The sequence below is a fragment of the Ictalurus furcatus genome, chromosome 1 (assembly GCF_023375685.1).
Source record: "Ictalurus furcatus strain D&B chromosome 1, Billie_1.0, whole genome shotgun sequence".
NCBI lineage: Eukaryota > Metazoa > Chordata > Actinopteri > Siluriformes > Ictaluridae > Ictalurus > Ictalurus furcatus.
The window spans coordinates 31,890,190-31,912,157 of NC_071255.1; the positions used below are offsets into that span (position 1 = coordinate 31,890,190).

The 21,968-nt window shown below is 41.5% G+C and overlaps 1 protein-coding gene across 2 annotated transcripts in view; it reads left to right on the forward strand.

Moving 5' to 3' along the window:
- Positions 1-21,715, forward strand: part of snx16 (sorting nexin 16) — a 26,617-nt gene extending 4,902 nt beyond the window's left edge. The window contains exons 2-8 of one of the 2 annotated variants that reach the window (XM_053636223.1): positions 2,194-2,689; positions 9,272-9,358; positions 13,014-13,162; positions 14,532-14,601; positions 15,459-15,595; positions 15,767-15,883; positions 18,421-21,715. In XM_053636223.1, the coding sequence (XP_053492198.1) occupies positions 2,330-2,689; positions 9,272-9,358; positions 13,014-13,162; positions 14,532-14,601; positions 15,459-15,595; positions 15,767-15,883; positions 18,421-18,523 (1,023 nt within the window). In that variant the 5' untranslated portion in view covers positions 2,194-2,329 and the 3' untranslated portion in view covers positions 18,524-21,715. The remainder of the gene's footprint in view (positions 1-2,193; positions 2,690-9,271; positions 9,359-13,013; positions 13,163-14,531; positions 14,602-15,458; positions 15,596-15,766; positions 15,884-18,420) is intronic. The other variant, XM_053636231.1, reaches the window with a different exon arrangement.
- The last annotated feature ends 253 nt before the right edge of the window (positions 21,716-21,968 follow it).

Below are 21,968 nucleotides of genomic sequence, written 5' to 3' on the forward strand. Positions count from 1 at the left end.
TCTGGTTGTTTTATCTGAGGTGTGTGAACACGATTAGAGTTTAGGTGTGTGTGTGTGTGTATGTATATGTGTGTATATGTATATGTGTATATATATATATATATATATATATATAAGTAATCTATAATCTAGGGATGCACCGAATGTTCGGCAACCGAAATTGTTAATAAGTGAAAAGGCTGAATAAATTTGACCGAACAATGACGTGTTTGATGACGCGACCAAATAGCCTAGCAACCAGAGTGAGATGCGCTAATGTCACGACCTCGACGAGGGGGCGCGCGCGTGCACGAGCTACGTGCACGAGCCACGTGCTCTTCGGATGTTTACTGTGGACACGTGGGTTTGTTTTGTTTCTGTTCCGGAGTATTCCGTCACGTCGCGAGACGTAAGGGAGTAGAGTACGGAAGCAGGTAAAGAAGTATTTATTTAAGGGCAGGCAGACAGATCCAAATCGTAATCCAAAAAACTTAGTCAAGACAGGCAAAGGGAATCTATAGTTTAAACTAACTAAATCTATCAAGGAACATAACATTAACAACATATCTATCTATACTATATCTACTATAATACTCCGCGAGGTGTACAGGGACGCGAGCGGTATATATCGGTATAATCACTTGTCAATGCACTTTTTAGTTGTAGGCTACAGAGTGTTACATTCTTTCAGCAGTCAGTTATAGGCCTAACATCGGCTATTCAAGGGGGGCTCAAAGGTGACCACATCAAAATATTTTTATTTTACTCATATATTTATTTAAAGTTATATTGTGCTTTGTTGGTAGCCTATGCCTGCTGGAATGAAAAAAAAAATGTTCAGTGTTAAATAAATATTTTGAAATTGTAGTTTTTGTAATTTATTTTTTTTCTTTGAAAAGCAAGACAAAATAGTAAAAAGCACATTTTGACTATTTAATTTATGCAATGGTGAAAAAAATGGCAAAATAAATGGAAAAAACGTGTTCGGTATTTGGCCTTCGGCCAAGTTTGTCATTATATTCGGTTTCGGCCAAGAATTTTCATTTCGGTGCATCCCTACTATAATCTGTTTTTGATGGATAGATAGATTTTTTTTTATTGCATTTGTGTTTTTGTACTTTAATTACTTTTCCTAACTTAAGATTTTTAAAAATAACTTATGACTTTTATAAAAGTATATAACGGACAGGTATGGGAACATGAATGATCGGAAATGTTTCTGAACACTAGAACTACTTTGAACAAGAGACCTAGGTTGTAATACCGTGGACTATTTCACATGTAAAACATGTTGCAGTCCATTCGTTTTGCACTCTAAAACCATTCACATATTAAGAATGATGTAAATTGGGACGAAGGGCGCGTCTCGTTAGTCATGTTCTCAAGTCATGTTTTAAGAGTCACCTCTTTGGTTAAACATATTGGGAGAAAATAAGTGGTGGCCAGAATAAAATATCTTTTGCAAGGACAGAACACCACATTTCGTGATTTGCTGTCCTTTAGTCGAGGGCAAAAACGCAATATGCTTTATTATTATTATTATTATTATGAACTTTGACATTTTTTTTCCTTGAGTGCACAAACACTAAATGCGACAGTATTGTTATAAAGTTTGTTAGTAGAAGATAATGAACGTATACTCGTTCATTTCCCTTAATATGTATTAAAACACTTTACCAGGCCGAACAGGATTTCGCAGAGGTTTTTTGTCATCGTTGCGGCCAAAAATGCTTGATTTTTGTTATGGCTTTTTTTTTTTTTAATTTCGGTGCAACTTGCAGAGTTTTTTGTGGGGTTTTTTTTTTCGCAGAAAATTGAACTGGCAAAATTGCGATTGCAAGAAATAGTTTTGCACGGACTTTCCCAGTGACATTTATTGGTAAATGAGACCTTTTTAGCTGTACACATGTTCGACGCACGTGAAACGAAGAGGACTGAACACGTGTCGTGATGACGTCACGTGCCGCTTCTTGGCCACGATTTTGCGGCCTAGAAAACTAGGTTACTAGGGACCAAAACATCGGAGTTTTTACTTACATATCCAGCATTCTAACCAACGAATGTATGATTTCTTCGCCCCTTTTGGTGTTTTTACACTTTGATTTTATGTGGATAATCTCTACACTGTTATAATTCAAGATCTCAAAAATGCATGATCTAAATCGTGTCTGTTATGATGAGTAAGCTCTCCTAACGTGTCCTTTTGTCTCACAGTGCACTTAGGAGATAAAAGTCCACACCTCATCCACATGCGGTTAAAGTCGATCCACAGAGACCTCGTTCTAAATCACAGCAGGTGAGAGCAGTCGGATATCACGCCGGTTATAAACTGCAGAGGATATCCAGACAGATGGCCACGCCCTTTGTGCCAGTGCCTGTGCCCATCGATCAAGTTCTTTCAGCCTCCTCCGGTGCCAGACGGCCCAAACGGGCATCGAGCGTGGGCAGTGCGTCCAGCAGTTCGGAGTCTTCTTCCACTAAAGGTGCAGTGGAAGACAGTGGTTTAGGGAGAAGCGGGAATGTGAGCTGCTTCATTGCTTCGTGTCAGAGTCCTGTAACAAAGGCCAGGGTGAACGGAGTCGAGTCCACAGTGGAGTATTCCAGCTGCGTAAGGCCGGATACGCCAACAGACGCACTCGGATGGGAGGAGAGACCCATAACTCCCACCGTGCTCGGCTACGAGGTCATGGAGGAGAGAGCGAAGTTCACGGTGAGACAGATGCTCTGAATTCTGTTTGTAGGTTACGTGAACGTTTAGAGTTTTAACTGTTATTAAAAATACAGTGAATAGTCACACCTCTGTTACCCTGCGTTTTTAGTTTCTGGAATATTCTCGCCTGAATAGTGGTTCACCCTTAAATAGCTCAAAGAGTCATGCATTAGGTGGAATGATTACTCTTCCTGTTTCAGCTGCAGGATGATGCATCGTGTCTGGTGGAGGATGACGGTAATTGTGCCTGTTGTTGACGGAAACACTTAAAACACCTTTCTCGGTTAAAGAACACAAGCCTGTGTTTAAACACGGCATTATGCTCGCTATGGACAACTCAGTATTATTTTTAGCCATGTGTACAGACCGTGTACAGTGTATACCTGGATTGTGATGACTTTCTGTGAAAGCGTGCAGGATCAGTCGAATTTTCTTTGAGCTCGGGCGGGATTGGTCAAAGTTTCTGTGAAAGTGGTCGGGATTGACGCAGTGTTCCGTGAGGGAGGGTGGGATTCTGGGAGAGATCACATTGGGCAAACATTTTGTGAAAGCATGTGGTATTAGTCAAACGTTCTGTGAGAGCAGGCGGGATTGGTCAACCCTTTTGTGAGGGAGGGGCGGGATTGGTCAACCCTTTTGTGAGGGAGGGGTGGGATTGGTCAACCCTTTTGTGCGGGAGGGCGGGATTGGTCAAACCTTTTGTGCGAGAGGGCGGGATTGGTCAACCCTTTTGTGCGAGAGGGCGGGATTGGTCAACCCTTTTGTGCGAGAGGGCGGGATTGGTCAACCCTTTTGTGCGGGAGGGCGGGATTGGTCAACCCTTTTGTGCGGGAGGGCGGGATTGGTCAACCCTTTTGTGCGGGAGGGCGGGATTGGTCAACCCTTTTGTGCGGGAGGGCGGGATTGGTCAACCCTTTTGTGCGGGAGGGCGGGATTGGTCAACCCTTTTGTGCGGGAGGGCGGGATTGGTCAACCCTTTTGTGAGGGAGGGGTCTGGATTGGTCAAACCTTTTGTGAGGGAGGGGTCTGGATTGGTCAAACCTTTTGTCCGAGAGGGCGGGATTGGTCAAACCTTTTGTCCGAGAGGGCGGGATTGGTCAAACTTTCTGTGAGAGCAAACGGGATTGGTGAAACTTTCTGCTAGAGCTTGCAAGATTGGTCAAACTTTCTGGAGAACATGTGGGATGGGTAAGAATTCCTTCGAGAGTGGGGTTAAAACAGTCCTGCATACACCTCAACCTTATGCTGTGGATATAAAAGAAAGCTGGATATAATTCATTCTGGATATAAAAGAGCACTGTCTTTAATCTTTTAATTTCTCAGAAGTAAGATCAAATGTGTTTATGAACTCTAATGGGACACACAAAAAGACTAGTTTGTGTGTGGCTTTTAGTGACAGAAAAAAAAAAAACAACAGTGCACTTTATAAATTCTAGTGCATCATTTTAGGAATGAAGCCTCCAGCTAACAATCATTAAGTACAGGCAGCTACTCTGTGATCACATGATCACACCTCCAGAGAGACGGTGAGCTGAGCTGTGTTGGGAAAAGGTTCAGAGCAGCAGGGTTCTTTCCTGACTGCCTCACCCTGTCACGCACCAGGAAACACCCTAGTAAGCAGTTTAGCCTTCCTGTCAGGCTTGTGTTTGTAGTTGATCTTTCTACCTTGGCACTAGGGCTGGGCAGTACAAGGATATTATATTGATATCATCACACATGACATAATGACATCTGAGATTATCGTGCATACATAGTGTCCTCAGACAGGCATGGACAAATCAGTAACCCGGGCTAGATTGCATATCCAGGCTGTTTATTTTCAGTTGTATTCGTCAAGCAGACAGTCTGTCACTGGTGTGGAACATTAAAGCTTATAGTACAAGTATAATATAGTAGAAGTCTTGGAACGAGTGACGATAGTATCAGGAATCGCTTATAGATCCCGACTGTCAGGTTGTACGATTTAAACGAATTACAAGTTGCGACTTCCCTTATCCGTGCTCGCCAGACAGATCCACGAATGTCCCGTAAAACATGAACAAAGGCTTGAACGAGGAAATCGGAGCTATTTTGCTATACAAGAACTCGATCGTTACATTTCTATACAGTCTCAAATTCAGTCTTCAAGCATCCCAGGACTTGTTAACAGGTAATTACTGAGGAAAAAAAAAAATAATAAAGCTAGCATCGAGCAGCTACAATCAGCCGACTGTTAACTAGCTTGCGGTATTGTTTCCACTGTAATGACGTATATTTACATGACACGCGTTTCGTACGTCTAGCCACACCTCCTTCTCTTTTAAGGACAAATTCATCAGGACATTTATCTTCCACACCATAAGATTTCGCAATGCCGTCTGTGGGAGCTGTGTGAGACTGTGGTGTGTCTTGGGGTTGAACGTTGCATGGGTGTTGCGTCGTCTTTGTTTAGTCTCCATTGTAAGAATTTCATTGTACTTCCATGCACATGCCACAAAAGCGCGACGTTTTATTATTTTTTTAATTAACGCACGTTGTAATTTTAAATCATTTTATCGTGTTGGTTTCCAGACAACAAAAACATGAAGCATGAATATGACAACAGGGATCATATATCAGATGATTATCCAGACTATTACCACAAATTAACCTGATTTTTAAAAAAAATGTGTGTTCACACGTCTGTGAAAGAAAGAGACATTTATTCAACAACAAGAAATCACATCGATGTGTCCGAGAGCTCTTGTTTTTGTTCTTATTCCTTATTAACCCACTTCTGAGGGTTCAGCCTGCTTGTGTGGGTGTGTTTCACTTTGCCCTAGTCACCAGGCACAGTGTCATGTGAACTTCCTGGAGCACTCATTTGTTTTTGTCAGCTCCAAAACAGATTTATCGCCTTGTCCTGCACGCCTCCGGCACTCGGGGCCAGGCTTGTTCCCCGGCCTCTGAAAGACGTACTGCAGAATTCGATGAATGACTCTTTGTGGAATGATATGCAGGCAGACCCTGAGTGAAATATCTGCATCTGAGATCAGGGTTGGCTGTAGATCAGTGACTCCCAATTATTTTATTTATTTATTTTTTGTCAACAAGGCTACAACGTTGTCCTAAGGCAGGTCATGAGGGACGCAATTTATTCACAGTCATTTTAGGCCATCAATGTTGCTGCAGCATGCAAAGCAAAACCACATCCCAACATCTTCACTCACCTTCAGGTTAAAACAGAACTTCTGCCTTATCTGAACCTCTATTTTTTTTTTTCTTTTCAGTCTCGTTGTGCGTATTAGTTTTTGTTGACATTTTCTTCCACTGGTCGCTCGTTAGCTCGGCAACTCTGCTTTTTCCCGCCATTAGGACCATTACAACATGTGTTCTGTCTACATGAACAGTAGAGGTGTTGGTTTGAAATGTTCACAATATCACTTGATTAATCAAGTCACTGATGAAAAATTTAAGAATTTATTTATTTAAAATCTGAATACAAACATCTCTGCTCATGCTTGTGTGTATATACCAAAAATAATAAATAAGAAAAATTAATCAAATATCCTAATTGTTGTTTCTAAGAGAGAATTTTGTGTTTGTTTTTCGAGAACTTCTTTTAGTATTTATACAGCGGTCTGTCCGAATTCTCGATTCTGATTGGCTGGAAGGTGTGCGTTAAAACCGTTTATACCGCAGCGCTGTCGAATTCTCGATTCTTATTGGCTGGAAGGTGTGCGTTTAAAACCGTTTATACCGCAGCGCTGTCGAATTCTCGATTCTGATTGGCTGAGAGACGCTCTGACGTGAGCAATTATTTTTCAGTTAATGCACAGCTAAAGTAGTTCCGGTCAGGTCTTTACCGCGTTACTTCGCCAAGTGAACTGAAATACTCCAGGTGGTAACGCGGCCGGCCACGAGACAAAGCGGAGGCTTGAGCCATTGCTATTCAGTTATTGGCGCCATCACTTTTCTCCCTGTGTTTAACCATAGGTTACTTCCTCACACTTTTCTTCCCTCTTACCTTCTTCCTGTCACCTCAGCTGATCTCTCTGTCTGTGTCTCTCTCTCTCTCTCTCTCTCTCTCTCTCTCTCTCTCTCTCATAACTGTATATAAATGGCTCAAGCCTCCGTTACTAGCTCTACAATGAGCTATGTTTTGGAATTAGCAAGGAGGCTTGAGATGGGATGTGTAATAAATTAGTTCCACACACAAGACCGTTTTAAGGACAAAACCCTGACAATGGTCTTGAAATAAAACACCTGAACAGTATCTTGTGCGTTAACCGTGGTATAAGCGGAATAATTGACTCCGGTCCGTTGAATTATTAGAAAATAATAACGCACACTCAAGGTGCATTACCACCTCAGGGTGTGCATGATTTTCTAATAATTCCACGACCCGATATCAATTATTCCTTACACATACCACAGGTAGTTCCGGTCAGTTTAATCACCTTTCTAAATTAATGCGCTGCCTGTAAACAACTATAACCATAGTAACATACAGTTAAACTCACAGCTTAAGTATTAGTAGAGACGCGGCACAGACGCAGGTAATTCGCACACACATGATCTCTTTCTCTAATAACTATTTAATATAATTCATTCAAATGAAAGTAACCTTATTGCATTACTTTATGTCCGTGTATGATTTAGAGCGGGATTCTAGATCTAACGACCCGTATATAAACTAATGAAAATTAACCCTTATTTTTATCTTTTCAGTCAGATTTTGCACTGTAAACATCAGTGGCAGCTTTAACTAGTCAATGCTGGCAAGTGACCATGGTATAAGTAGGTTAATCAACGGCTAGGTGTGCGTTACACCATTTTAATTCACTCCGCTTCGCATCGAGTGGTTCTTTACCTCAGTGTCGTGCATTAAAATCATGTAACCCACACCTAGCTGTGGATTATCCCTTACTTATCACATTGTTGTTCAAATCAGAAAGAGAGAGGCTGAGAGTAAATTCAGCATGCTGTGCCAGAAATAGATAGTTGGTTTAATTCTAGTTAGTGGTATCATGTTTAAGTTTTTTGCCCGATTCCAGTCACAGACCCAGAATTTGGACCCTCTCGTCCGAGCTCGGGAAGAGGTCATACTGACCCCATCGTTCAGTGAAAGTTTCTTAGTTTAATGATACAGAAAGCATAGTGTGTATATATACACTCAGAAATATTGCTAGGGAATGATAAATGTCAATTGGGACGAGTCAGAGATAAAATCGAAACCTCTATTACATATGTTTGAGTGATTTATAAGAACTACAAGACGTTTAGTCTACCAGATAATAAGAGAAGAAGAAGAACCGAGAGAGAGTGAGTGAGGACAAAAGGCGGGGTGATTAGGAACGCTCAAAACAACACATTCCCCGAACACAAAACGATTTGGTTCTAGTATAGCGTGACACAAACTACAGACCTTCAGAATTGAGACTCGGAGATCATACCCGAAACTCAACAATGTCGTGTATAATAAAGTTAGGAGCATACACTATTTAGCCAAACGTTTGTGGACACCTGTTTATTATACCTGTACCTTCCTCAAATTGTTACCGCAAAGTCAGAAGCACACAATTGTATTGAATGTCTTTGTGTGCTATAGCGTTACGATTTCCCTTCAGTGGAACTATGAGGCCCGAACCTGTTCCAGCATGACGATGCCCTGTACACAAAGCCAGCTCTATGAAGACATGGCGTGTTTAGATTGGACTGGAAGATCTCGATCGGCCTGCACCTCAGCCCGATGAACTGGAACACCGACTGCCCCTCACTGACGCTCTTGTGGCTGACTGAGCTCAAATCCCCACAGCCACGCTCCAGAATCTAGTGGAAAGCTCTTCTTCTCAGAAGTGTGGAGGGTATTATTGTTATTATTATAACAGTAAAGAGGGAATAAATCTGCAATGGCATGTTCAACAAGCACATACGGGTGTCACGGTCCGGGGTCCACAAGCCTTTGGCCGTATAGTCTACTAGGTAGCAACGTAACATGTTTCTAAAAGTGTAAAGTAGAGTTTGCTGTAGTAAGATTTTGGAGAGTGGCAGTCAGACACGATAGGAATGAGAACCAGTGGAGTAAGGAGCTTGATTGGGTTTTTAAAAAAAACGAACAAACAAACAACAAAAAAAAACAGCTCGACTGTTCGTGTTGTATTTTGAAAGAGTCAACAGTGAAGTAACGGTCTGATTATACACCGTGATTCACCGTGAAACTGCGACCTTATAACAAACAAGTGCACCGCAGGATGTTCTTCCTGAATCCTAAACAGTGTATGCAGCCAAAACAAGCTCTATACAAACTCTTGTAATAATTATTAACAAATCCAGGTTTAATTGATTAAATCAGAGTTTCACGAGTGCTCTCAGGCTGCAGATTGAGAATCCTGTACTAGATTCTCTCCGTTTGTCCTACTGACCTACTGAGAATGGATCTCCAGACACAACCTTATTGTGTTCATTGCAAGTGTTTTGTTTTGTTCACCGCTCCTGTGCGGTGTTGTGTGTTTTGGGTTGTATTCAAGGCACTATGATTGATGTGCTTTGATGACAGAAGTAAAGGGTGTGTTGTAAAGTCGAGTGATTTATTGTTTTTTTTTTTTTTTCCTTCTGTGTCAGGTGTATAAGATTCTGGTGAAGAGGACGCAGGACGAGAGCTGGGTGGTGTTCCGGCGTTACACCGACTTTTCCAGACTCAATGACAAGGTCAGCCCCTGTTGACAGTTTTCTTTTCTCAAACACACACACACACACACACCACTGTGAAGGTTTCTCATCATACTGACAGAAGGACTGTATCATTTCAAACTCCTTAAGGCTGTTCTTTATCTTCTTCTTGTTCAGATTTCGTAGTTTTCCACGGCTCTACTGTCATTTCGTGATGTACGAAACCCTGAGTCTCGAGTAAACCTCCTTCGGCACATTTTAACATCATCTGAAGTCCCGTGAACATTTCCCGAATGCAACCCGAGTAAACTTTGTGTAGCGTGCAGTTCATATTGTTTGGGTTTTTAAATTTTTTTAAAAATTTTATTCACACTACACATGAATCATTCATTCAGTGGAGTGCCGAGCTCGATTTCGGTCCTTACTCGCTGCAAGTATATTGTGAGAATGTGTTGTTTTTATAAAAGTGTCGTCCTATGAGTATGCGTTCAAATAAAGTAAATGGAGCAATCAGATAAGCGTAGTGTACGCAAAGCCGCTTGAAGTGTCTCTTAAAGCGACGTCGTTTATAACGTATTTCAGTTTAATTCACACACGTTTAGAGCGAAAAAAGCAAGATGCGAGAGAGATTATACAGGCTGTGTTATCCAGAGCAGCTAAACACAATGGCACTAACATAGCAGGATTTATAAAGGTGTGATTGGCTCCTGGGATTCCCCCCCTCCTTTGATTTCGTCTTGGCCCATTCCTTCCCACCAGTCAGCGCTTCATTATCATACAGCAGCTACCAATCTGGGAGGGTGACGGCTATGACGTGCTTCTGAGACACTTGAAGCCAGCCAACCACCTCTTGTCGAACTCTTGCTCATGCTGTGTTACGACGTAACGCACTTGGAGGAAAGCGCTATCCGCCTAGATAGAGAGTATGGCTGCATCCGAAATCGCATACTGTGACCGTACCTACGGCATTCGATTCGGTACCTGCTGCTCGGCCGTTGATTACGTACTTGTTCTGAGCAGTATAAGTGGTGAGCACGAATGCAATCCGGACGTACTACAGCTACCGTGTTTACCATTTTTGATCCTGACAGCTCTTCCACGCCAATCCCGTTGCCTTCTAGGATTGCGCAGTATCCACGGTGTCTAATGGTTCCATACTGCAGAAGCTCGGCAGAAGCAGTAGGTCATCCAGGTATTTCTCGCCTACTGTTTTATGAATACTGAGAAATCGGACATACCTACTTGTATGGTAGGGCGGTAGGGGTATTCGGACGCAGCCCATGCCACCTCTACCACCATCCCAACTCTTGGACTCCCGACCACACGTGGATTCAAACTCACGGTTTCTAAATGATGGGATGAATTGTTTCCTGTTGCACCACCCATCCCCTGTCATGTGACCAAAATACACACCTCTATATAGCAAATAAATGGCGAGTAAATTACATTGAGCAACTTTGTGTTTGTCCCATCCCTTTTTTCAGGGTGAGGAGTGGTCAGTGATACAGACGCTGTTTAATCAGAGCAGCATGACCGCAGGAAGAAAGAATCACCGAAGTCTGTGTGTGTGTGTGTGTGTGTGTGTGTGTGTGTGTGTGTGTGTGTGTGTGTGTTTAAGGGAAAATATTTCAAAGTTAAATACTAGAAGGGAAATAAACAAGAGCAGAGAAAATGCAATTTCACAAGATGCCGTGTGTGTGTGTGCAGGTGCTGTGTGCGTGCAGGTGCTGTGTGCTCGCCTTTGCTCCTGTTAGCATGTATTGTACTTGCTCTAAAGATCCGTTGAAAAAGAGGAAACCTTTCATCAGTGATGAACAATGCTGCTTACTCTTATTACTGTATTTCTGAGTCATTAGCATCTATTGAAACACCCACAGGATAGGGCAGAGTTGTGTAGCAGCATTACAATAGCTCCTTTCGAATGTGCGTTCACCTTTGTCACATTTTATGGCAAAATAAGTACAGGCTGTACAAAAAGTAAGCTCCGTCAATCCTACTCCTGATCTGCCAGCCTTTGCCTAGCTCAGTAGCTTATGCGTATTACTGCGTAGGTGAAATGACATGCAATAACCAACTAGAATGGATGTAAATAAGATGTAGGCGGGTATTCAATACTTAACCCTTTTTACATGCTCTAAATCATTTTAATTTGTCTGCAAAATGCGTTAGAGCATCGATTAGGGCCAGAGTAATCTCGCAAGAAGGTAACATTTTGAGAAGTCATCCGAGCAGGCATTTTTGGCCAGGTTGTGGAGCGAGGCCAGGTGTCAGTGTTGTTTTGCTCTGAGGATGTCGATTTTGTTCCGCTTCTCTCCTGGAGCGTGTACAGATTTGAAGCTCCTGTAACAACAGCCTGTTTACAGCATGTCCCTCTGGTTTTAGAAAACTTAACGCTAAGTGCCCACGCTATGGTTGGAATATATATTATACACTAGTACCCCTCTACTCTGGCGTCATTGATTAAGGTGTTGAGCCGACATATCATCACCAGCAAGTTTCATTTGTGTCATTTACATTAAAGTATTATTCAGGTTTAAGGTCCAAATGAAATGAATGGACTAATGGGCTACCTGCAAATGCTTCCAACGCATTATAACCAAAACGCCACTTCTGCTCATCCACTAAAATGGCAACGGTGCTTTTTTTTTTACACCTGGGGTCTGCAGGTGCTCCTGGAAACGAACGTCAGAAACGTTCATTATGTATGTAGGAACACTTGCAATGCTCCTTTTAGTAAGCTTTGGAAAGGCGTTAGACCGTATCTTTCGTCAAACATGAACAACTATGAAGGTAAGAAAATACCTCTTAATAGAAACAAGCTAACGTTGGCTCTACACTCTGAAGTTATTGTAAGACGTTAGACGTCGCTGTCTCGCTGTACTGCCAAATGAATACGGGGCTACTGGTTACATGAGATTCGCGCTTCAAAACAGAAATACGTCAGCAAGAGTACAAGCCTGTTATCGCTTTGTCCTTAAGTCCTGTCTTTCCAACAATTCTTAATGTATTGTGAACAATATTATGAATTAATTGGGAAATTGTTTAGATTATTCCATGCACATAGCTATGGAAGCCTGTGTCTGCCACGGAGAATTTTATTTATTTATTTTTTTTTAAAAGGTCTTTGCGACTTTATATCTCAGGATTGCAACTTTGTTTCTCGCAATTGAGTTTAATTCTCTCAATTCTGACTTTTTCTTGCCTTTTTGAGTTAGCATCCCACAATTCTCACAATTACGAGTTTACATCTCACAATTTTTACTTTTTTTTTTTCTTTTTTTTTTTTTTTTTTTAAACTGCCAATTTAGAAGTGCACTTTACATTTGGTTATTGAGTTACAAGGAATGCACCGACAACGCATCAGTCATTCTCTATAAATCGGCTGTACAAGAAAAACACTCATCAGCTAGTCAAGACAAGGAGAACCAGACGCTAGCGCACGATCCTTACCTGAAGTTAGTCACATTTCAGTATAAGTAATAAATTGCCAGTAAAGGAAGAAAAAAAGTCAGAATTGTGAGATCTAAAGGTGCAATTACCTTTGATCTTTTTCTCCATGGTGGAAATGGGCTTCCATGCGAAGCCCATTCTCTATTAGTGCTGAGTTTATTGTTGGTACTGTGACGTAAGCGGTAAGAGAAATCATTTGCATGATCTATCAATAACAAAATATTCATGTCTCTGTTTTCTGCAGTTAAAGGAAATGTTTCCCGGGTTCCGTCTCGCCCTACCACCTAAACGCTGGTTTAAAGATAACTACGACACTGACTTCCTGGAGGACAGACAGTTAGGCCTGCAGGCCTTTCTACAGAATCTGGTGGCTCACAAAGACATCGCTAACTGGTGAGCAGATAGACATGACTGCTTTAAACCCCAGTTCACTCCATCAGCGAGCTGAAATGTACACACCTTTATCTTCCACCATCACACACCAAGGCTTATGTATCAGAAGTAATATAATATAAAGAAACCCTTATCAGGAAGTAGATATGTTGGCCAGGTCCACTAACACACACTGCTCCTTCAATGCCCGGAGCTTACTTGGTGTTCTGCCCTGATCACATAGTTCAGGAGGCCTCTGGCATTCAGGCAGTTAATGTACTCCAGCTTCTCCTCAGCCCAGGTCTGTGAAAACAGCTCTCTCGCTCTCTCTCGCTCTCTCTCTCTCTCTCTCTCTCTCTCTCTCTCTCTCTCTCTCTCTCTCTCTCTAGCCCATCATGTGGTGTGAAATGAATACACTTATCAAGCTAAGGTACATCCGTCATCTGAAGCCTTATGAGCAGGAAGGCTATTTTAGTCCTAAAGACATACTTAATATACTTAAGTGAATCATGTTATTTATTAGTCATGCTCAATTCCAATTCTGGCTATGTTACAGCTCTAGACGTATCCACAGAAATGAAAATGTGTACAAGTTAACACCCATATTATAAGGAAAGTAATGGACAAGGCAAAGGACTATGATGTTTATAAACTGTAAATTTGGGCGGTTTGGTACGAAAGCCCTGAATTGCAAGATGTCAAGGTTTTTTGAAGTGTCATTATTCGACTTAGTAACTCATTATTTTTATTTATTAGCTCATTATTAGTTAGTATTTTACTTACTCACTTTACTTCATCTTGGTAACTCCTTATATTGAGAGATTTTATCTTTTTTATATATATATATATATATATATATATATATATATATATATATATATATATAATTTATATATATTATTTATATATATATATATATATATATTACACTGATACTTAAATACATTAAACCACTGGAGTCACATGGATTACGTTTACGATGCCTTTATGAACTATTTGGAGCTCGAGAAGTTTGGTTACTTGGACTGTAAACAGAGCGACAGAAATCTCCCAGGTTTCATTAAAAATGTCTTCATTTGTGTTCTGAAGATGAACGAAGGTCTTATGGGTTTGGAACCACATGAGGGTGAGTGAGTGATGAGAATTTTCATTTTTTGGGTGGTCAATCCCTTTAAGTCAAAAGACTAAGTTAATAAGTCGAAATAATGGCATGGCACTTTAAAAAAAAAAAAAAAAAAAAACACACACAAATAAAAGACATATTTTCCGGTTCAGGGCTTCTGTAGATTGAAATGTCTCTTGATGACTGCCAGTAATTCTGATCAATCGTTCAACTGACTGTTTCAGATGTTTCAGTTTGGGCATTACAGAGACGTATGTGTGTTTGCAGTGTTCCAGTGCGAGAGTTCCTTTGTCTGGACGAGCCTCCGGGACCTTTCGACAGTCTCGAGGAGAGTCGGGTAAGACGTCTGAATCTAACTAACGTTTGCATACTTCTCTACAAACAAATATCTACAGGGCCAGTAGTCTATTAAATTGTCCTAATGTGTTTATTTAATAACTTGTTGCACCAGTTAGTGATCACAGCACTGCTGTTAGCTGGATATTTGTGGTTGGAGGACCGATTTTCAGCCCAGCAGTCACACCGAGGTATACGAGAACCGTACATAGCGTCACTGCTGTGCTAAGAATGGTCCTTCATCTAAATTATATATGTGGGGGCCTGGGGAACCTGTCAGATGTCACTGTGGGTGACTGCCAAAGAGCTTTAAAAGACAAAGAAAGCGGGTTTGGGCCAAAACTGGGTTAATAATATACTTTGAAGCCAATAATACGTTTCACCGAAATAACGTGGAGCTTTTGTATTTACCTTTTAAGGCTATCAGCCTGCAGATATCACGTTGAGAGACAGTTTAACAAACATAGTGATGAAAACAATGTCTGGAACCATCAAAAAGCTTGCTAGCTAAGTGTGGTTTTGTCACACAGCGAATGTCACGCTTTGATCAAGTTGTTGTATAGCTTTGCGCTCTAGAGAAATAAGAGCAGACATAAGTCTAATCAGTTTGGTTTGTCCTCAGATACCAGCTGTCAAAATGTTCTCAGCGACTCTGCGCCGCAGTCTGAATAAAATCTTTCCATGCAGTTTTGGACATAACCAGACTTTAAAATGCTGGAACTGGGATACGTGCGAATGTGAGACGTGTAGTAGAAAATATAACACACGTGGTCAGAGGTGGTCCTGGTGGTCTTTTTTTCACTGCTGATAAAGTATTATTTGTCTCGGGCTTATTTTCTTGCCCTCTTTTGCTCTCAGGCGTTCTGCGAGACTCTGGAGGAGGGTAATTATCGGCTGCAGAAGGAACTGCTGGAGAAGCAGAAAGAGATCAGTTCCTTAAAGAAGATTTTGGAGGAGAAAGAGCTGTACATACACCTGCTCGAGAAGAGGATCAAGTAATGGCATTAGTGTTGGCATCAGTTTTGGTTCCATTCTGTCTCCTAATAATGAAAACCATTCTTTCACTTTGTGGTGTCAGCACTGAAAGGACAATTTGAACTATTCGGTGTGTGTGTGTGTGTGTGTGTGTGTGTGTGTGTGTGTGTGTGTGTGTGTGTTTTTTTCAGTGGTGAGTCTCTGACTCCGGAGAGCCCGTACGGTCTGTCTGCTCAGGGCAGTGAGAGCAGCGTGGATGCAGAGAGCTCGACCGCTGAGGCAGACCAAGACATGCCAGAGGAGACGGGGTACGTTTCACTCTAGTTAACACACACATGTAGAGTATACGCAATGTTCCTTCACGCCTTTTTTTTTTTTTTTTTTTTTTTTCCCCCGTTTCTTTTCTTTTTTAAACTTCTGAGGCTTTTCAGTAGCTCCTGGAAGTAACCCCGTTTCCCAGATCGCTTTAGGACACAACAGCCATGTTCACCTGGCATCCACACACACACACACACACACACACACACACACGCCTGATCCACATTAATCACTTGGCAGAATGAAAGTGTTCAGACTTTGACTGGCCTCAAAACACACCCTCCTCCTTTCCCCAGCCTTTAAGCTCTACTTACACAGAGCCAGAGCGTTTTAGGAGCAATACAAATTACCTTAAAAGCCTTACCAGTTTCGACTCGGTCAATCCAATCTCCTAACTCAATTTAGCTAATGGTTGCCGGTTGATGCGTTTCGAGCGCTTTGCACTGATGATAATATCTAAGGCAGGGCCTGTGCATCATTCCATTCAATACATAGTGCCAAACTCATTCTCATTACTCATTATACTCGTTCTCCTTATATCGCTTTCAAAAAAAGCATGTTACTGTAAATGGACAGTGTGTTGTGGTTGCTGAGAAAAGGCCCAGTTTTTGTAATATTACATGGGCTTTATTGATCTGGGAGTATTCAAGTTGTCTACGATCTGTGCTGCCGGATTTATAAATCATCCAGTGGCTGATTGGACGGTCTGAGGAAATGTTTTGCGGATGAAATGAAGAGCGGGTAAATTCGTATCGCGCTAACTTCCGTTTCCAATCTGCTACACACGTCTCTGGGAAGGTTGACATTTTTGTTACGTTACATTTAGATTTATTTATTTAGCGGACGTTTTTATCCGAAGCGACTTACAAATGAGGAAATACAAGCAAAGCGATATATCAAGTGGAGAACAATACAAGTAGTGCTACTGTACAAGGTTTATAATTGAGTTCTAGAGAAGCAAAGTACGCAGAGTAGAGGTGTAAGAGCCAGAGTATGTATTTATTTGTTTGTTTGTTTGCTTATTTATTTATTTATAAATAGTGTTGGGGTTGGAGTTTTAGGGGTTAGTTAGGTGTTCACGGAAGAGGTGGGTCTTTAACCGTTTTTTGAAGCTAGTGAAAGATTCTTTGGTCCGGATTGAGGTTGTCAGTTCATTCTATCACTGAGGGACGGTTAGTGTGAAGGTTCTGGAAAGGGACCTTGAGCCACGCTGAGTAATCACTACTAAGCGTCGGTCGTTAATCAATCGCAGATTGCATGAAGGCACGTAAACATCAAGGAGAGAGTTGAGGTAGGCGGGTGCTGTTCCAGACAAGGTCTTGTACGTGAGCATCAAGGCCTTGAATTTGATACGGGCGGCTACAGGAAGCCAGTGGAGTGAGATGAAGAGGGGTGTGACATGCTTTCTTTTGGTCTGGTTGAAGACGAGGCGTGCTGCTGCATTCTGAATCATCGGCAGGGGTTTGATGGAGCTGGCTGAGAGACCTGAGAGTAGCAAATATTATTCTGTCAAATACATTAATTCAGAACAAAAATATACATGGAGCTTTTCCTCCACAGCAAATCAGACTTGAACAGTTCGCACCGATGCCACGACAACAGCAATTCATTTTTATAAATTCCTGAAACAAATACTTCTGTAGAAAAATACATAACGAGAATGTCCCTATCTGTACACCGTAGCCGTACGCCTCGCATTCTGCACCAGAGAGGAAACGAACATGGAAGTTAAAATACCCCCAAAGAAAGTGTGCGTGCGCTCTTGACATTGTTGTGGACAAAAAGCCCTCCGAACTTCACCCCGATTCGGAGCTCTATCTAGTATATGAACGCCCACCTGTTACCAAGCGGCGGAAGCTAGTTACCCAAGCTCCGTGTTTAGCGTGGCTGACTTCCTGACAGGGCCCTACCTCTGCTTTCAAAAAATAATAAATAACGTCGCCGTGTTTCCTGTACAAAACCTGGCCTATTTTATTCTAATTATATGCTTCTGTGCTTTTGTAATTTCGGAGTTCTTCACCATCGACGCCTTAAGAGAAAACGAAACCATTAATTACATCAGTGTAGCTAATTAACCTCGGGCCATAGCTTCATGTCATCTACCCAGTCATTAAACTTTGACAGGTGAGGCACTGTCAAAAGACGTTCATCACGACACTGTGAAGTGTTGGGATTGGGGAGCCAACTGTGCTTTTCTTTCTTTCTGTCTTTCTTTCTTTTTTTAAAGGCATTTTCACAAGTTTAACATCACATTATCAGCTAGGAACATCTGTAAATTTGACTAAAACACTGCAGACTGGAAATGTAAAACAGGTTTCCGGTACGAGCCAGGCAAGACTCCCGCATTCAGGAAAAAGGTGGATAGAGAGAGCGTATTTGTGCAGAGTATTTGTGTCAGTGAATCCCAGGTTGCCTTGTCTTGTGTCCTGAGTTCTTCACGCTACACTGAGTTAGCCGTATGATTGCTAATATGATTAAAGCAGTTTGTCTCTGTGATTTGTGTTTATGTTTTGTTTTTTTTTCCCAGCAGCTGTGAGCACCAGGCATCACGGAGCTCCTCAGCGTGTTGGTGTGGTCCGACCATTAGCAGCTCACCTCCGGTCATCCAGGTCACTCAGGTGGAGCAGTGAATCAGAACCAAGACTGGACCCTCTCTCTCTCTCTCTCTCTCTCTCTCTCTCTCTCTCTCTCTCTCTCTCTCTCTCTCCCCCCCCCCTTTCTATCTCTCTTCCCCAAGTTCTTGCACTCTCTCTTAACTTCATAGTCGATCATCTCAGACACCGAGAGATGCGTTTCTTCTATACACAGTTTAGAGAGAGAGAGAGAGAGATGAATTGGCATGTTATGGGGGAGCTGAAACCTGGTCCACTCCCTGTAGAGACAGAAGAACTTCTGAGCATTAAGTTGGATTATCTGAATCTGCACCGAGAGATGTTATTGAATTTTTAACTTCTCATGCAGAGGTGCCAACATGTACAGTTTTGCCATAACATTTACGATTTTTAACCTTTCATCAATACAGGAGATGCTTAGGGTTGTTTTCTCTTCCTTCCTAATCGCATGAAGCAGAAGTCCAAACAAACGTGAATAAAATTCACCAATTCCCTCAAGTTGACAGGACGTGAAGAACGCGCTTTAGCTTCTGGTAGCGTTGCCTCTGGTAAAAGACACTTTAACGATGTGAACTTCGACACGCGAATTCACGAGCCTCCGCCTCGGGAGCCGATAGAAAAGAAGGCGGCGGGTCCGTGTGAAAAATGAAGAAGTTGCTTGTTATTAAGTAGCACTCACAGCAGACTTTAGCTTTTCTGTTTCCATCTTGGGAATTAAACTGACACTAGCACTTCTGCTTGCTAGGATTTTCTTGTTAATAATGTTGGCACCTTTGTATCAAGACACTTCACCGTGTGACAATCCAGAGAGAGTAACTGCCTTCGGTCCAGAAACACAGCGGAGTGAAGCCGCCATGTGGCTAACGCAGTTACTGCAGTCATCTACTCAGGAAGGACAGACTGTTTCCCCTGTGCTGCTGTTGGTGTTTCATCAGGGCTATGAACTGATGTCTGAATATTCCAGTTGGCATTTCATTCCCAGCTGGTAGACGCTCTGGATTTAATGCTTCCTTGTTTGAGTTTTGCCTTTCGTGTCATGTCGTGTCACTTCGCACTGCCGTTGCCTCATTCACAATAGAAATGCAGTTCATCGGTGTATAGGAGTGAAAAATTACGCATTGATAAGCCTGAAGTCATTTTTATTATTATTATTATTATTAATTTCAGACGCGTTAATTTCTCGTTGCTACGTTTTGCCTCGGTCATTGTGAGATCCTGAACACGAAGTAAACTTTAGCTGTAAACATGCTGCAAGTTGTTTCAAAAAAAAAACAAAACAACCCCCGATAATCTGCTCACTTGATTAATCAGATCAGATGTCGGAATTGCTCTGGAAGGGAGCAGAGCTAATGATCGTTGTTCTCAATTATTTCAAAGTGTTTAGTCTTTTTGTCAAGTGACTTGACTGTTTTTCTTTTCTTTTTCTACGCCTCAAATTGATTAGATCTGTTCTGTTCTGGTCAGTCAGTAGTGATCGTTGTGCTACAATGCATACAATTTGCCACCGACAAACTTTTAGGTGAAGGATGTCACCTTAAGTGTCAATATAAGTCATGGAAAAAGAAACATAGAACACTAATAACCTAAAAAAAAAAAAGAAAAAAACGCTAGAGCGTCCGCACCACCGTTTGTGCTAGACGTGTGTTAATGTGTAAATATGTTTAAATGGTCACTCTCGCAGCTATTTGTTAGAGCAGGTACCACATTGCGTTTAAGGCATTCGCTGCTTGTAAATGGTCACATCGGGTCACGTGTTGCACTTTAATATCTGCTGGGATTGTGGGATACGGTGTGTTTTAAGCTAGCAGGCGAAGCTTCCGTGTGTTTGAACGCTACATATAGCTTCAAATGAAGTACAGTGCCTTTATCTGCATCTTATATATATTTGTGTCTACACACTTATTTTAATTGTGTGTCTTTATGTGTGTGCGCGCACAAATGTGCAGATTCTTCCGAAATCAACTTCCCTGCTAACATAGTGCCTTCTTCCCGTTATTGTCATTTTAAATACCCGATGTTGTGATTGTTTTTTGTTGTTTTGTTTGTTTTTGCTCTGTTTTCTCTTCCTTTAGGGTTGATGCTAAATGACCAAATGGCTGTTGGGGTGACTTTAGACTTTTAAATGATCCAGATAATCCTCATCTGTGGTCAAAGCATTAACGAGGCTACTGACAAATAGGGTCACTCACCCGTTATTGTTTTTCCTGGGATCATACTCTTTCCGTATTTAACTAAACTGCACATTTAATGTTTTCACGTTGTTGTACATGGGAATAAATCGATCCGATCCACGTGTAGGTCGATTGTTTACTCCTAGGCAACGGTCTCTATGTAAAATGTGCAAAAATAAATAAATGAATCTTATGCAACGGTTCAGTAGATGCAATTAAAAATGTTGAAACGTTCTCTTGGTTCATCTTGACCTTTTTTTTCCTTCACGTTTGTCTTATTTAGCCATAGACGAATATTCTTTTGTTTTCTCATTGAAATGTAACACTTGAAAAAAGGATTGTGGTTTTAAATTAGCATTCTTTTTTTTTTTTTTTTTTTTTTTTTTTTTGCAGATCTTATAGAAATATAGGCGTTTAGTTCACATGGTAACAAAGTCTATTATCTGTTGAGGGATAATAAAAGCTTTCAGAAGTATTTTCAGTTTGTCGTAACTTGTTTGTTTCTTACTACATCCTTCTTTATTGTTGCAGAGCGGTTTTGCCACTAGGTGGCAGTAGTTACATGCCTAAACCCCCTCCTGGAGAATTATTGATTATTTAATTCATTGTTTTATATTATTAAGGAATGCATTACACGCTTGTTGTGTTGTTGATTAAACGGATGCGGTGTGTTTTATCTGTAGTGAAAGGCAGAAAGTAATGATCAGTTTTATATGATCATGAACACACCACAACCCAAAACTCCTGCGTGAGCTGGAAGAGGAGCTCGTGATGATCCTGATTTTGGGGAGTTTTCCTTCTGAAATAATTATACTGGGACAGAATGAATCCCTTTCCTACATTTGAATTCATCTTCAGTATCCTGGTCATGGCTTTCGTGGAACTGGTCCCTGTCACTGGGAGCAAGACGGGAATACACCTGATGGATAAGGATGAATGGGTGGATTCATGGACTTTGGGGTAAAATATCCGCTGTGGTAGGCAAAGAACATTATGAACACTCCTCAAGGTTCGACATGATGTGTGTCTTGTCATGCTTTTCTGCTCACCACGGATGTGAAGGCTGGTTATTTGAGTTACCGTAGCCTTCGTGACGGCTTGAACCATTCTGGACGTTGTCCTCTCTCATCAAAAGGCATTTGTGCCTGCGGAAGTTTTTTTTTTCCCCCACACCATTCTGTGTAAACGCTGGAGCACCCATGTCATGCGCATGGTCTGCAGGCCTAATACGACTTGTTCCAGTCAACCCGCGCACTCCTATTAAAAAAAAAAAAATATTGAAATGGGCTGTA